The sequence below is a fragment of the Scardinius erythrophthalmus genome, assembly GCF_964197995.2.
Source record: "Scardinius erythrophthalmus genome assembly, chromosome: 1".
NCBI lineage: Eukaryota > Metazoa > Chordata > Actinopteri > Cypriniformes > Leuciscidae > Scardinius > Scardinius erythrophthalmus.
The window spans coordinates 49403582-49420323 of NC_138221.1; the positions used below are offsets into that span (position 1 = coordinate 49403582).

The following is a 16742-nucleotide window of genomic DNA, read 5'->3' on the forward strand; positions in this document are numbered from 1 at the left end:
CTTCTTTTTCATTTATCAAAGGTAAGATACGTTGTTTGAGAATAATTTAAAACTAAAGTTTTAATGTACAGTCATATAACGTTAACTGTTACTGTAGCTAGCATCGGTTGCTTGGTAAAGAGATGACGTGTTATGAAATGAAGTGCCGAATAATTAACGTTAATTAACATGATCGTTTTAATTATTCATGTGTATAGTTTTCCTGTCATGACGTTAAATAATCTTGTCAGTCCTTTTCTGACAATGTTGTGTTGATGGGTTACCTCAGCAACGCTCGTTTTATATGGTGTTGAATACGAGCTAAATAATGAATGGACATGATAGTTTTTTAGATTTATGTGAATGGTTTTCATATTGTGATGTCAAATAAGCTATATATAGCATTTAAATGTGTTGATAATTCGCCTACAGATAGGCCTACTGTCTGTCTGACTACTAACCAAAATCTTGACTACCAAGTTATTACCATCTCAGACTGAACCATTAATACTTTTTTGAATGTCATTAAGAACATTAAAATATATTTTTTTAATGTATGAAAAGGTATTGTCTTCTTGACCTTTTGAACTACAGCATGTGACTGAAGTTCAGAGATCAAAGATTGAACAAGCCCTTGTGTGATCCATTTCTCAATATTTGTAATTTTAAATGATCCACAGTTGAGCCCACATAGATTTCTGTTGTGCTCACTGTGTTAAGAGTTTTGCAAAAGTGACCTAAGTATTGAGAAATGTGTAAATTAAACCTAAAATTATATTATTCTTTCAAGGTAGATCAAGATGCAGAAGAAAATGATGTTCTTCCCAGGGAGAATATGTGTTGTGTTCCGCAAGGGACCTCTCGGATTTCTCCTCCAGGAGCCGTCTAAAGAAGCTAGGCGGATTAAGGACGAACCCACTCAGCAGGACAAGTCTGTGGCCATGAGGGAGGACCTTGTGCGGCAGAATGCTCTGATTGTGGTCCGTCAGAGAGGAGGGGATGCCTCAGACAGGACGGAGGTGCTGGGAGACTACATCCTGCAGTTTGGCAAATATAAAGGGAAGTCTTTCAGGTGGCTTTTAGAGAATGATGTAGGGTACACTATGTATCTCATCAAGAACCTCCAGAAGGAGGAGGCATCAGGCATCTGCATGTCTGAGGGGCATGGCAAGGACAGCCTACAGTCATTTATAAATTATGCTCTTAGTTTTGGAGAGATCCAGTCTCTTCTTGCCTATGAGGCCAGTGGAGTGGGTGTTGCGGCAGCCTCGTCGGAAGATGACCAGCTGGTTGGCTTTGGTTCCCGGGCCAAGAGCACCTGGAAGGAGATATGGGATGGCAGAGCTGATGGCTATGCAGACTTCATCTTGGGGAAGAGCTGTGTCCCAGGGACACGCATGTGCAAGTTGCAGCAGTACCTGAGGAAGAGGCAGGAATCTGCCACTGATTCGACATCTGCTGAGCATGCCTCAAGGGCCCCAGCTAAACCCCTGGGTAGGTTATCTTATTAACATTTTTGTTCAAATTTTTTTATATGAAAATTACTATTCATGTATGACCAGAAATAGACTTTAAAATATTTCTTGTATACATCCAAAATTAAAAATATAAATGTACATGTGAAAAATGCTTCTAATTCATCCTAAATTTGGAAAACAAATTATTGTCTGTGCCACAGTGATGGATGACGATGAAGAGCTGGAGAGGGCGATGTTAGGCATCTCACCTTCTAAGCTACAAGTGCAGAGCTGTAAGTACACTGTTATTACACTGACCAAATGTCAGAATTGATGATGACCTATGGTCTATTTTGTATCTGCTGTCTTCCACTTTTATTTCTCTGTGTTTATGTGTAACCAGTTGCTGTGCCAGCAGCAGTAGCAGCAGCTGTCATACCCAGAGTGTCACCAGGAGCAAAGAAAGGTGTTTACATAAAAGGTTTCAGGGCTGGAGTACGATTCTTTTACATGATGAAATGCCCTCCAAAACTGAATCTTCACTTAACTTGTTATATTGTTTGTGTTCTGGCCATGTTCCGGCCATGTTCCTTTAACAATATGGTTCGTTATACTAACTGTCCTAAGGACTATGAATTGATCCTACCACGATGAACTGATTCCAACCGCAAGGAGGGTAAATATGCACTTTTTGCTTTCCATTCATGATGTATTAAAAACAAATTAAGTAGCGTTGGGTACTAACACTTGAATGCATGCTTGTTCATTGAGTTCTTACTAACACCAACACCAACAGCATATATTGTGAATTCTAAAATGACTGATGATTTTTCTCTGTTATAGTTTTATCTGAGGCACTGTCCAAACCAAATCCTGATACAACTTCTGAACTGCAAGCATCACCAGTTGATGGTAAAAACAATGTAATCAAGTTAATGTAGTCAAATGTTTAGTTAATTTTGGTTACATAAAAATAATAATTGGTATATTTACGTTAATGTAGCTCCAGCCTCTCCAGGCCTGAAGAGGAAAACCCCTGTGCCCCTTCCAGCAGAGCTGACATTCCTTGTAAAGGAGACAACAGCAGAGATGCCTAAGTCAACTCTAGGTATGTTTCCATTTTAGTGTAGGACTGATACTCAATTACACATCTGCTTAATGCATAGCAGATCTAACGCTGTATCATTTTCACAAACACAACCAAAATTTGTTCATCACATCATGATGCTAATAGCCTGTACAAATGCAAAACATAAAGTCTGCACTTCTTTTTAGGACCCCGCACAAGTGCTGCTGGCACCTCTGCACGCAAAGCGCTTGTCTTTAAGGATAGTGGCGAAGATGGTAAGAATGAACAGCATGTAGTTAACCCTTGCATTTTGTGAACTCCTGACACTAAGATGTTTAACTCTGCTTTAATCATTTTGTTTTTCACACTATGCAATCTATAATAATAATGAGTTGCATTACATTCTTTTTGCCCTATCCATTTTTCTTTTTAAATCCTAGTTCCCTCAGCTCAGCCACCCATTCCTGTTCCTGTTCCTGTTCTCTTGCCTGGGCATGACCACGACATGAGTAACTGGAGCTGTTCTCAACACCAGAAGCTGTGGATGAGGATAGAGCTTCAGGATCTCGGGCTGTGGCCTGGGTCTCGCTCAGTGCGTAACCCAGGGAACACAATTTCACTGTGGCGTCTTCCTCCACAACCTGAGCTTGTCGATACGGTGGCTGCGCTCCCATCTCCCAACTTCTTCCAGCTCCACCCATTTTTCATCTGGAAGCCCGAGAGTCACATCATGGTCAGGTTGAGGAACAATTACCTCCTTCCATGTCTGCATGGATGTCCTCATCCACAGGTGGTCTCTGCAGGTGTGGGCAGGCCCCGAGTGATTGTTGGCACCAGTGGCCAGTATTACATCTTGTCCTCACGTCTCTGCTGCAAGGCCTGTCGGAGGAACTGGTTTGCTGACAATCCACGATGGCTTGAGAAGCTGCCTAAGCGGTTTACCAACCTTCTGCCCGCATTCCTGACCTACAAGAAGGCCATCTGCAAGACTGTGATGGATGAGCTGAGGCGCACTGGCAAGTCACCAACCGATATGGCAAACCAGGTGAATGAGCTCATGCACCTCAAGTATGAGCGAGCTCACCTGGCATACCTGCATGCCATAGAAAGCGTCAGGGATGCTGAGGCCGGCATGCATGGACAGAGGACCATTGGGCAGTTTCTGAGGAAGGAGAACACGCCACGTGCTTTCGGGCATTATGACGACCAAGATGGGTGGTATGGAGTCTCCGTGTCCAGCTTCTACCTGACCGACTGCCTACTAGATGAGTTCAGACGTCAACAGCCAGCCATGACCAAACTACTCCAGGGCACTTTTGGGCAGGTCCTCAGGTCAGACCACACCAGGAAAGTTGCAAGAAAAGTAACGCTGGCATCTGGTGTCATGTCCAGTTATGCCATCATGAATGAGAACTGGCTGATTGTTTCCTGGGTGATGGTTCAGTCTGAAACTGAGAGGTCCTTGGAGCCGATGTACCAGGGAATGGCCAAGAGGTACAGCGATGCTGGAGTGGAAAAGGCAGGCTTCCACTGGATGGACAGGTGAGAACTGCCATCTTTTCTCTTACCACTAACATTCAAACAGCCAATGTCATGTCTAATAACTAGTGCTGTCAATCGATAAAAACAAAAAAATGTTTTGTAATTAATTGTGATTAATATAATTGCGATTAATAAAAACTAATATTTATATTGTAATAATTGTACATATACTCCCCAAATAAACGTAGAAACAACATAGAGACAGTTGTTTATATTTTAAATATTTGTTTATTGGCATCTTTTTATGAAAGATGGCACCAATACCGCTACTGGTGTCTTGATGAAATTGATAATTTTTTCCAAATTTTAGCCATTAATTATATGCATTCAGCATTACAGTATAATTGAAAGCGATAATTTTAAAATATTTTTAAGGCTTTAAATAATATAACAACTTTTAATTTAAGTGAACTTAAAACAATCTTCACATAAACCCATTATATTAAATACCACATTTACCTGTGCCTTCAATACACCTTCAATATAATTTTTTTTTTTCTATTGGCCCAGTCAGACCAGTTCAGATTTTTACTTGTCCTGTCAAAATGCACAAAAAGTTATTGTTTTCATAGTTTTTGACTCATCTAACCTTTCAAACAGTGCTTTAAGATTTTTAGGTAGGTATATCAAGTAGGATATATACAGAAATTGAATAAAGTTATCAAAAACTTCACAGCCTTCACTGCATAAATTATAAATTAAATATACATTAATCCTTCTTAAAGCTACAAACATTATTCAGTCAAGAGCAGTGAGTTTTTGATTTGTTCTTAGATTAACATTAATGACAAACATCATTTTTTTTTTTTTTTTGACAGTAACAAATTCTGTTTCTTTTTAAAAAATCTAAATTGATCTACATCTTTGTGCATTGCATTTAGGGATTGCTGTGCTCCATTCAAGATCCCAGACTGCATCCCTGGTGAACATCTACACTGGGATGCCTGGAAGACTACCCCTTCCATTGTTGCTGGGGCCACCTCTGGACCGCTGGAGAACAGCTGTGCCTCACGGGCACATTTCAATCACAACATTGTGGTGAAGCTGGACTTGTTCCACTGCCTGAGGCGTTTTTCACGGGAGTGCACCTCTGAGCATCACCCTCTGTTCAGCACATTCTGCCAGCTCCTCTCCGCAGCCTTCTCTGTGGTGGATCAGGAGGATCTAAAGAGGCTCCAGGATGCCTATAGGTTCTGTGGTATCCATCCAGCCAATCCCACCAAACAGCACATACGGGAGCACTGCAGGACCAAAATACCACAACCCACAGAGCTGCTGGACAGAGTGGAGAAAGTCCTGAAGCATCTGCACCAGGCCATGGACCCCAACAGTGTCCCTCTCTTCAAGCCATCCATGCTGAAAACTTGGCGCATACAGAGAGTTCACATTCTCCGCGGTTGCCTTAGTGACCCTGAACTCTCTGAGGGCATAATGTACCGGTATGGTGGAACTCTTCAGCTAAACCACATACCCGGTGAAGGCGCCAAAGTCCCCATCTGGATCCCAGTCAGAGGTACGTCACAGCAGGAGGGGTACCACTTCCACCAGGCCCAGTGGATCACTGGGACTCATGTCTCCACTGAATTGTTCCAGGCCCAGGGCATGACAGGGGTGGCACGGTGGAACTACCAACGGCTGGTGGACCTTAAGCAGCCAGGTGTCATCCTCCCTGATGTGTTTGACCCAGCTCTAATAGTGGAGTTAAATTCTGCCTCCAAGAGAGTGACTGGGCAGGAGAAGTACCAAGCACTTCATCTCTCTGACAGAGACACCGGAGAGAGGTTTGGCCTAGAGTACACAGAGCCAGGCTGCCGTCCAGTTCCTCTGGATTGGGACAAACACCGAACCCAAAAGAGAGACGAACCAGCTGCTCTTGTGCCTCTGCCTCCTGTGCAGACACGTGGTCCTGCCCAAGCCCAGACTCCAGATGCTGCACCCTCCTCCTGCTGGATACCGATTTCTGGCACGGCGTCCCCTAGACCGGCACCATCCATCGGTCATTCGCTCTCTGCTGGTACACTGCTAAAGCAGGAGATGCTATCAGAAGACGACCAGGCACCTCCAGTGGCGATGGGTAAGTTGACATAATCTTTTTAGACATACATTTGTGCATTGTTTTAATGTAACATCATGATCATCTGATGAACTGTCATTGCTTTATTGTGTTCCAGAAATCTCACATGCCATGCCCCTCCCGCTGAGGTCCTCGCCGAGGAGCGCTCGCACAGGACCCATAAAGACGGGCGGACGGGTTTTTGTGTTGGACCACACACGCTGGACGCCAACCATGAAAGAAGCTATCGACAGCTTGCTGCAGAAGTACCATGGGGAAAAGGACATTCTGAAGCTTGTGGATCGAGACTATGCTGAAATGGTCCATCAGTCTGCCACAGATCCCAATAGCTTAATGCACCCCACAACCAAGCTGCACATATCCCGCTATGTGAAGCACCTGGCAAAACTCCTCAACACCAGCTCTTCTTTGAACACAAGCCAGGAAAAACTTCTGGAGACTCAGCAGCTGTGGCACTCATTAACAAAGGGGAGTGAGACTGCTAGTGTTCCTGTGGTCACCATGGAGCCGGCTATTGTGAACCCACCTGCACCTGCCCTGTCCACACCTCTGATACAAGACTCCATTGAGAAGATTGTGGAGAGCATCTTGGAGAGGCAGCAGCAACAGCATCAGCCAGAGCAGAAGAAAAGGCAGACAAAGACGTGTCTTGCTTGTGGACAGCCCAAGTCTCGATATGAGACTGATGGATCCTCCATCCACTTTTTCCACCAACAAGGGCCTGTGCGCTACTTCTATTGTTCAAAGAAGGTGCATCAAAGTTATGCTGCTGAGGGACTCTCTAACCCCAAAATGCCTTTTGGAGAATTTGCACAAACAGAATTCTTCCAGAGGGAGCTGGAGGCCACCAAAAAACGGGTGGAGGAGAAGACGGAGAAAAAGAGGAAAAGGCCAGACTCCCAGCAAACAGGCCGCCGGTGCAGATTCTGCCACATGGACCTGAAACAGGGGCCAAACAGCCCACACATCCATACAGGCTTCCCTGGAGTGGCAGGGAAATACATCTACTGCCCATCTAAAGTGTACTCTCTATACAGAGATAAGGGCATGGCCAAGGAGATGACCTGGAATGAATTTCAGCAGTCTCCTTACTATGAGACAGAGAGGCAGAGATGGGTGGATGAAAGGAAGAAATAATTCACATGTTTATACTTATAAATAATTTATTGTAGATATGTATATGTTCTGTAGGTTTATAGGTTTTATAGGCTTCTGTATAGATGCAAATATATTCTGAATAGATGTAAATATGAAAATGTACCTATGTAAATAGTTAGTTTGGGTTTTGGTTTTTTAGTTTTTAGTTTTGGGTTATTTTGTTATTTTTAGTTTCTGTTCATTTTGATTGAAATATCTAATCTCATGCTTTTTCCCTTCTTACATGTAAATAAACATATTGATGATTATTTTCTACACTGTGTTCTGTCTTCTATCAGTGAATCAAAGTATATTCAGTTCATTTGAGCAGTATATTTTCTATACTTTCTACTTCTCGCATTTGATAATGCCTCAGTTAAGATTTTAAACCTGTATTTTGGGGAATGTTTAAAATAAGTAATTCAATGTAAAAGCTTTAATCCTATTGGCTGTTTTCTGTCACAAGTTTTTCGGGACGAGCCTCCGCACAAGTTGCAATCCTATTGGCTGTTTTCTGTCACAGGTATTCGTATTAAAAAAAAAATGTAAATGCACAAGCTGCAATCCTATTGGCTGTTTTTCTGTCACAAGTATTTCGGGAAGAGCCTCCGCACAAGTTGCAATCCTATTGGCTGGTTTTCTGTCACAGGTATTCGCGACGGGCTCCGCGAGGAGAACCTATAATTCCACCACTGAGCCACAGGGGGATACAGGCTTTGAAAGCGGCGTCAACAAGCAATAATATTTCCAGTCGCCGAACAGGGAACTGAGAAATGTGAGAGAAAAGAGGTCAGACCGACCAACGGTGGGACTAAGAACACTCTTTTCTCCTTCGCCGGTGAATGACGCGTGCAGAGGCAGGGTAGCTTTTCTTGTAACGTAAAGAAAAACTAATCCCGCCGTCCGCTTCCAGGAAGGGCAGCCTCGGAAAGGATGCCTGGCGAGTCCTCAGAGTCACCGTAGGCAATTGGCTCGGAGCGAGCGCGAGCGCTGCATGAGAAGGCGTCTTGAAAAAGACGCAGCTCTTTTAGGGGTGAGTGTTGCAGCGAACACACACACACACACACAGAAAACAGAGCAATATAGCAATAAAGGATATAGGCGTCGGAAAGCGCAGCAGGTACGGCTGTAGAAGGCGGCGTTGGCCAGCGGCTTCGAGGGCTCGTCCCGCTGAAGTGCTTGCTTCGAACGACGCTTGCTTCCGTGATCCAGCGATGCGTGCGCTTCGCTGAAGAGATTAAAATCAAGTGAATCAGCCTTCTCGAGCTCCTTTTATAGAGGTAAGCCACGCCCGTTTCGGCGGGAAGTGGCGAGGAGGGCGCGAAGCGCCCTCATTGGCCTGACGTCATCTCAGGCCTCGCTCGATAGGCTTAAGCAGTTGCCGCAGAGCAGCCAATGAGCGAGCAAGCCGTCTCGCCATAGCTGACTGCTGCTGCCGCAACGCGTTTTACATATATGAAAATTAAAGGATAATTTTTTGCTTCAGTGTTTCGTGAAAAGAGACTTTTCCCGTAGCGTTTTGATAAAACGCAGTACGAGAGAACTCTCGTAAGAGAACCGTGTATAGCCAGGCAGAGAGGCTGCGGGCGGCAGCAGCAGCAGTAGCATGCATTTTGCATTTTTGGCAAAATAATTTAAACACATTTCATGTTTCACTGGTTGATAAGAAAATAGCCTACATTAAATGTAGTTGTAAAGTGTTTAACTGTACAATATCAATGTTGTATTTAAAAATGAAAAAATCTGATCATGAAAAAGTGTTGTTTGTATTACCCTACTTTTACAAATACTGTATGCATGTAGGCCTATGTATACATTGTATATAATATATATATATATATATATATATATATATATATGCCTATTTATATATATTTTTTTATTATTATTTTTATTTTTTACAAACAAATCTAAATTAGCATTTCAAATAATAAACGTGTGACATAATGGCGTAGTGTTGCGTTGCGATTACGTAATGACGTCATAGCGCAATGACGTCACTGCGTCATTTAGCAACTTTTAGCAACAAATTGATCTTGCTTTAGCAACTTCTCCTGAAAATTAGTTGGCAACACTGGTGTGGTTGTTCGTCAAATTTTCGTTGGTGAAATCCTTTGCGGTCACATTTACCGTTGTTCAGAAAAAAAATTTGTAGGTGAAAACCTTTAGGGTGCGGTTACATTTAACGTTGTACAGCGAATTTTCTGTGAATTAATTGAGATCTGTGCTTCATACATCGTGACACTATTGACAACAGACTGGATCTTTTTGCAGAGTCTAGATGAAATTTCACTCAAAAAGATCTGGTTCATGCGCCATGGCACATCGAAATAAATGCTTTCAAAAATAGATTAAATGGATGTTGTGAATTAAATTTTGGGGTGGCCAATCAGATATCAGAGGTGTCCAGTGCTGGACACCCCCCTCTGGCTCTACCACTTTTGGAGCAGTATATTTGTTCAGTATAGAAAGTTACACACACAACTATTAGATCCATTCCACCTTCAGCCATACATTATGCCAAAGCAGTGCAGGATGCAGTTTCCTATCGACACAGCATTTAATAAGTATTTAAACAGATACCTAGGTTCACCTGATTAACATTTTAATCAATATTTATTTATTCATCAGAATCTAAGAGCAGCAGATGGTTTGATAACGAAAGCATTTGATCAACACTTTCAAGACTCACTTTGGCCCATTCCGACATTACAAAGCTAATTCTGTTATCAGCCAGACCAATCTTAATTGGAGTTTTAAGCCTTTCAAACATGGCTAGAGAGCACTGATACACGAGCTGGCCTTGTGTCACACTGCTGTTAATATTAGGAAAGCCGCTACTGCCCCCAAGCTCTCAGCTGTAGAACTGCATCCTTTGGATAAGCTTCATGAAACGTGCCTCACAGCGTGGATCAAACCAAAGGGTCTGTGTTTGGCTATTTAGTATGTTCCAGCTATTTCTTGCTGGTGGATGTCATAGCGAAACACTATTTTTCCATTGATGGGCGCTGAAAAAATAGATAACTGATTTACGCAAATATTTAATTGAACTATATTAGCTTGCTAATACACCAGATTTATTTTGTAGGGTTTCTAAAGGAATAGTTCACTTAAAAATAACATTCTGTCATCATTTGCTCACTTTCATGTCATTACAAATCTATATGATGTAGCCTATTATCCTCTTGAGAAAAAACAAAAGAAGGTATTGTAAAAAAAAAAATTCATAGAATGAAAGTCCAATCCTGTTTGTCTAATGTTCTTCAAAATGTTTTCTTTTGTGTCCTGCAAAATAAAGAAAGTCATACAGGTTTGAAACCACACGAGAGTGAGTAAATGATGACAGAGTTTTGATTTTATAGTGAACTATCCCTTTAAAAGTAATTCAGCCATGTTTTTTTTTTTTTTTTTTTTTTCTTCAGTGGATGATGTTTAATTTAGGGAGAGTATGATCAGTGTCTAAGAGATGAAGGGAGAGTTTTGTAATGCTGGGACCTGCTCATAAAACAGCATCCTCTTGTTCTCAGTGCCTTGAAGCCTATTTTTCACAACTATGGACCACAAATGCCTTCTTCAAGACAAAAATCCATTTGAAACAAACTGTCAAAGTCTTTGAGTGTTCGATGGCGAGAGGTTGTTTACTCACATGCCTCTCTCAGAAAAACAACTCCTTACCAGCATTTTCTGAAGTCCACAGAGAACACTCTGTTCAGCTCTCGCAGTCTGCCCACGTCCTGAACATCACCTTGGGTCCAGACGGGCCCTCTGCCTCTGTAAACAGCTCTCCTCATAGCTCAGCACAGCTATAGTGCTCATTCATTCTTACCTCCAGCATCCTGCAAAATGTCACCTTATCTGGATTCATTCATAAATGATGATGATTAGCTCCTGGTTTGGTTTCAACCTCTCTGAGCTGAACAGGAGGGTCGGCTGCCCTTCCACTGCCATTGTGCTAATTGACTCATCAGCTCCGTGCTTGGCCCGGCCAAACCGGCCATTTCAGCTAATGCAGACAATATGGTTCTCTGACAGGCAGGAGGGCCGGCCTTCTGTCCTCTGCTTGGTCTCTACAGGACGCCTGCTCTCTCATCACGCTCTGAGAGATATACTGCTATGCTAAATGGGATAAAGAGAAAACAGCGATTGACTGATTTATGACTGACCTTTACAGGATTAGTTCACCCGCGAATGAAAATTCATGATTTATAAACTCATATGATTTTATTTTTTTCTTCTTCTGTGGAAATACGGAATTATGTTCTTGCCCATTTTTCCCATAAGCTTCAAAATGGACATAAGATCAGAGTAAAATTATCTTAAAAGTAGTCTTAAGAAATCATGCTTTATGTGATGAACAGACCAAAAATTAAGTCTTTATTCACTGATAATGTATGAATACTTAAGATTGCAACCAGATCTGTACTTGCAAGCAGAGCCTGAGAACCAGTTTTGTGCACAAATCATTTAGACTGGTTTTGTAAAACAATTTATTGATGATTGAATTAGACTTTGCTACTTATTTGGTTAACGTGTCAAGGAGATCTAGCGCAGATGTTTTACATAAAGCGTTAACACTTTACAATAAGGTTCATTAGTTAACATTAGTTGTTAACATGATCTAAGAATGAACAATACTTCTTCAGCATTTATTAATCTTAGTTAATATTAATTTCAACATTTACTAATACGTTATTAAAATCAAAGATTTTATTTGTTAACATTATGTAATACGCTGTGAACTAACATGAACAAACAATGAACAGCTGTGGATTTTTATTAACTAACATTAACAAAGATTAATAAATGCAATGTATTGCTCATTGTTAGATCATGTTATTTAATACATTAACTAATGTTAACTAATGAACCTTATTGTAAAGTGTTACCCATAAAGCTATTGTATGACTTCAGAGGACTTGGAATACAGGTCGTATGAACCACATTCTCATACTCTCATTGTGCCTTTCTTTGATTTTGGAGCTTGACAGCTCCAGTCTCCATTCACTTCCATATATTGGAAAATAATGCACCTTTTGGTTCCAGAATGAAAGTCATAAGGGTTTGGAACAACAAAAATTAATTTTCTAAATGCATGCTATTCATCTTATTGTGAATGTTTCATCCATGCTTGTTTAATTTTTGGAGGATGTAAAATTCAATCAAAATGTCTTTCCATGGAACGACAGACTTCTCATAAACAGTTTGTTTCACATAAACCCCGTCACTTCTTTACAATTGACTGAGAGATCACAATTTCTCCCTCCGATCAACAACACATAGAATCAAACCACACCCTAAAAATAAAAAAACCAGTCTGTCGCTACTTTAGTGTCATTGTGACATTGCGAAAATCTGAAAAGCAACTATTAGGAAGTCTGAGATGGAGTGAGCGCTATAGCGGAGCCATCTATTTACAGTGCCTGTTTGTGCTCACGCCCCAGGCTGCCCACCACTTTCTGTTTCTTCCTCTCTGTTGCATCGTTTTAATTACTAGTTGTGCTGTCACTGTCAGCAGGCTCTGTCTGTCTGCTATCTCCTTTGCCTGAGTTTTCCTTGAAAGTACACTGCACTGAGTGCAATTAACTCCTATAATTTCCGTTCTGTGGCATGAAAGTAACAAATGTGCTTTCTGCAGTAAGACACAGCAAACACACCTTAACAGTATAAAATGCATAAGATTACACGTTACTAATAGACAGTCATTTGAACGGAATCTCCTACTCTGCAAATTAAGTTTTTACCATCTATTCAACAGCCACCCACCCTGTGACATTTGACCAGTGATTATAGACTGAAAACTTCAGAAGGCGCATAATGAGGCACTATTAATAGAATTATAATGATTATAATAATTTTGTCTTAAAAGATTATTGTTCCATACCATATATTACAATAACCTTTTATGCATTTATGTTAAATATATTTATGTATTCATTTTTTTTTTTTTTAGAAAAGGGAATTCAATCATTTATTGATCATTATAATTATTTAATTTATATAATGTAATCTGAATTTTATTGAATTAAAATTCAATCAAATTGTGATTAATAAATAAATAACTGAATAACTTTATAGTCCACATACATTGGCACTCTTGAAGTGAATCGGCCATTCATTGGTGATTTGTTTAACTTTTTCTCATGTGAAAGAGCCTAAAGAAAGATGCATGTTCAAGCAAACTGACTGACATGTTTTTGTTTACTTACAAAACTACTATGAATTTCTTTAAAGGATACTATGAAGGACAAGCAACTAACTTCCTTAAAACATATTAAGGCTTCATTCTCTACGTTAATAGAATGAGCAAACTTTTAAATTCATGTAAATATTTGCTCATGCAACAGACTCTGGTTCAGAAGTGAACTACCTAAGCTATGCTTTTTTAAAACATTACGTCTAATGTATGCACTGAGGGTATGAATCAAGGAAATGTCACTTTAATCAGAGCATTCTGTTTGATTAATGATGTAATTACGGGTGTTAAATAGTGACTGAAGTGTTTTGGGCAGGCTGCTCACTTCATGCATCAGCAGGACATTGTGAAACACCATTAAGGCATTACAGAGGAGCCCAGTCAAAAGAACAACCATATAGGCTGCTGCTCATTACACCAGTGGCATCTGTGAGATTCAACGCACTACCCCATCAGCCCACAGAGAAGGTCCCGTCACACAGAAGCACACGCCCAAATGGGCCTGAACACCCAACATCTACAGTCATCAAATAAGCCCTTAGCCAGCAGGGGCAATGGCCTGGACCTGATTACTGTCTTCACATCTGATATTACAGCTTCCATACTTGAAGGAAAAGTTATTATAGATGCCCAGGAGGAAGAAATGGAGGCTGCATTTAATACAAACTGGCTGTTTTGTTGCATTATAAGTCAGCAGCTTTGAAACGGTACATTTTCAGCCATGCAGAGTTGAAAGTTCTTCATTTGGTTTCAAAACTTTTTCCTCAAAATATTCGGTTTGCAAGAAGAAATGTAGACGTAGATGCTGACCTGTTTTCCCAGTAAATCATAAATACCTCAATTTGATTTACAAGTTAAGCCCACTCCAAATCTCAGAAATAAATTCAGTCAGTATTAATTTTATACTCGGATTGTCAGAAAATAAGCACCTGCTTCCAACACAGCTCCCGCCGGAGCAGAACAGTTTTCACAGCAAAGGCAGGTGAGGCTGAAAGGTATAGAAAAAGACCGAAACAGACACGTCTCCTCTTTTGACTCAACTCCAGTAAGCTGGTTGTCATGGCAGGAAGGAGACAGAACAGGCAATGCTCACAGATGTGCTTAGTGACGGGTACTCACGTCTAGAATAGTATTTCACGAGTTCACACTTACAAATAAGTCAGATAGAATAAATGCGTATTTGGCGTGCTGTCCGAGGAGAGGGCTCCGGGCTCGGTATTCGGCCCGAACCCAGAGTACTCCCCCCGTATTCCTGGCTGTGAAAGAACAAGCCAAGAGTGAGGAGTCGGGGTGGTGGAGGGTTGCTGAAAACTGTCAAGGAAGTTAGATGAGTTGACAGAGTGAATATATATGCTTCCTCTCATGCTGATAGGGTAGACATGGTAATTGTTTGATGAGTTGATTGATTACTTGATTATTTGAACGTGCTCCTCCCGAACTTTGTTAATAAAACATCATTTCTATTAATGTTAGTAAGCTAAAATTGTATTTTCTTAAATAGCTATTTTTTTCCAGACAACAAATAAACCTAATGCTGATTACATCAGTGCGTAACTATTTATTTGACACTATTTTTTGACAGCATGCTAGTAGTCTGACCAAGGCTTTGACCAACTACAGTTCTTTAGAACTTTATCAAGACAATCTGGATTCATGGATATAAGAATGAGTGGCAAATGCTTCTTACTGCAAGACTCCAAATAAATGTAATGGTCTGTCATAAAATGAGGATTACCTACCTTTTTCTGCATCTCCTTATTCTAAACTGAACTCAAATGGCACTGAGAATTGGGTAAGAGACAAACAGAAATTACTTGTGGAAATTGAGAGATGAAACCATGCTGATGACCTGGGTCTGTGGTGGAGCAGTGAGTTTGACTTGTAATTAAACTTGAGGTTCTGTGGGGTGCGGACTGGATCGACTCCATCCCTAGAGCTTCCGAACAAACCTTTGGGGTGCGGACTGGTGGGGAAGTGAACCAGAGATTACCCCATGAGGAAACCAGGGCTATTGGAGATGTCCAATAGATTTCCTTAGGCGCGCCAAAAGAACACAACAGACACGGTGTAATCACCATGGGAAAATCTCAGAGTGAAAAATATGACACACCGGTGTTTCGCCAGATGAGAAGTTTATCTACCGGTATGTATCTTTATACTCTAATTCCTTTTTTAACAGTTTTAATTTTCTTTACTTTTATTTTGTGCTTGTTAATTCCTTTCTGTGTAAAGCACTTTGAATTACCTCAGTGTATTAAATGTGCTATACAAAGTTGCCTTGCGACATGACAATGGAGTCCCATGCATCAAGCAACAAAGCAGCAGAGCGCCTCCTGCTGGTAGATCTGAGCAGATGTAGAAGACCATGCTCGCTGCAAAACCAATGGGTCTGAGAAAGATGCTGAATATCATTCAAGCAAAAAGCAGTGGTGAGCTTTTCTGAAGTTAATTTATGAGGTTAAATTTTTTTCCAATAAAACCATGAAAATATATTTCAAGCTTCTAATGTAAAGTCAGAAAGTCAAGAGTGACATAAGCTTGATTAAAGTTCTAGAAATGTTTTTTGTATCTTCCAACACAATTACTCTGAAAAACTGGACTTCACTAAGCTTTGAAAAACTATTATTTAATACCTTCAAATCATAACATCATAAACCCACACCTATTTGCCATTTAGAGACCTTTAAAATCCAAACAGCCTGACTCTGAAGCAAGTGCCAATTGTTTCACATGCTCAGAGTACATGAGGACTTTTTCCTATCTCGTACAGGCACACAGTTGAACATCTCTCTCCAGACCACAGTCTAGTCAAGATGAGACATGAATACGCCAAGGAATGTGCATTTCAGTGTGAACCCCATTAACACACACTCATTTCATTCCTCTTCCAGTTGCTAGTCATGAAATATTGCCACTTAAGTTAAACAGAGCCAGTGATAAGTCACTGCATCTTCTCTGTTAAAAGGTCAGTTTCACATAAATCTGCTGGTCCCAGAAAAACGGACATTAAACACTCAAACTTAAAATTGCAGCAGGGAAGTTTTAAAGCTTTTGAACTGTAAACTGAGTAAATGAAAAAGCCTTTCTGTTAGATCTGCATTTGTGTTATGACAGCATCGATTTTGACAATGAAATATTGAACTACTCCCAGCCTAATGCAAGTGTCAATCACAACACAAGTGGCAGAACAATTGTTTTCACTTGCGGTGTGCACGTCTTGTGATTCTTTTGCTCCTGTGTTAATGAGAACACAGCGTGTTATGCATTAAGAAAGCAAAGCACACATACAAC

The 16742-nt window shown here is 40.8% G+C and overlaps 1 protein-coding gene across 1 annotated transcript; it reads left to right on the forward strand.

Annotated features, from left to right (window-relative positions):
- Positions 1-1839: 1839 nt before the first annotated feature.
- On the forward strand, positions 1840-7533 carry LOC308688667 (uncharacterized protein). The gene is made up of 6 exons (XM_081361884.1): positions 1840-2348; positions 2440-2544; positions 2712-2780; positions 2946-4047; positions 4929-6121; positions 6219-7533. Exons 2-6 carry the CDS (start codon positions 2526-2528, stop codon positions 7256-7258), a joined length of 3423 nt encoding a protein of 1140 aa, XP_081218010.1. The 5' UTR covers positions 1840-2348; positions 2440-2525; the 3' UTR covers positions 7259-7533.
- Positions 7534-16742: the final 9209 nt, after the last annotated feature.

Excerpts from the sequence above, each read along its gene's own strand:
- LOC308688667 (XM_081361884.1), top strand. Across the intron at positions 2,781-2,945 it reads TAAGGATAGTGGCGAAGATG|TTCCCTCAGCTCAGCCACCC; the intron begins GTAAGAATGAAC and ends TTTAAATCCTAG. Across the intron at positions 4,048-4,928 it reads GGCTTCCACTGGATGGACAG|GGATTGCTGTGCTCCATTCA; the intron begins GTGAGAACTGCC and ends CATTGCATTTAG.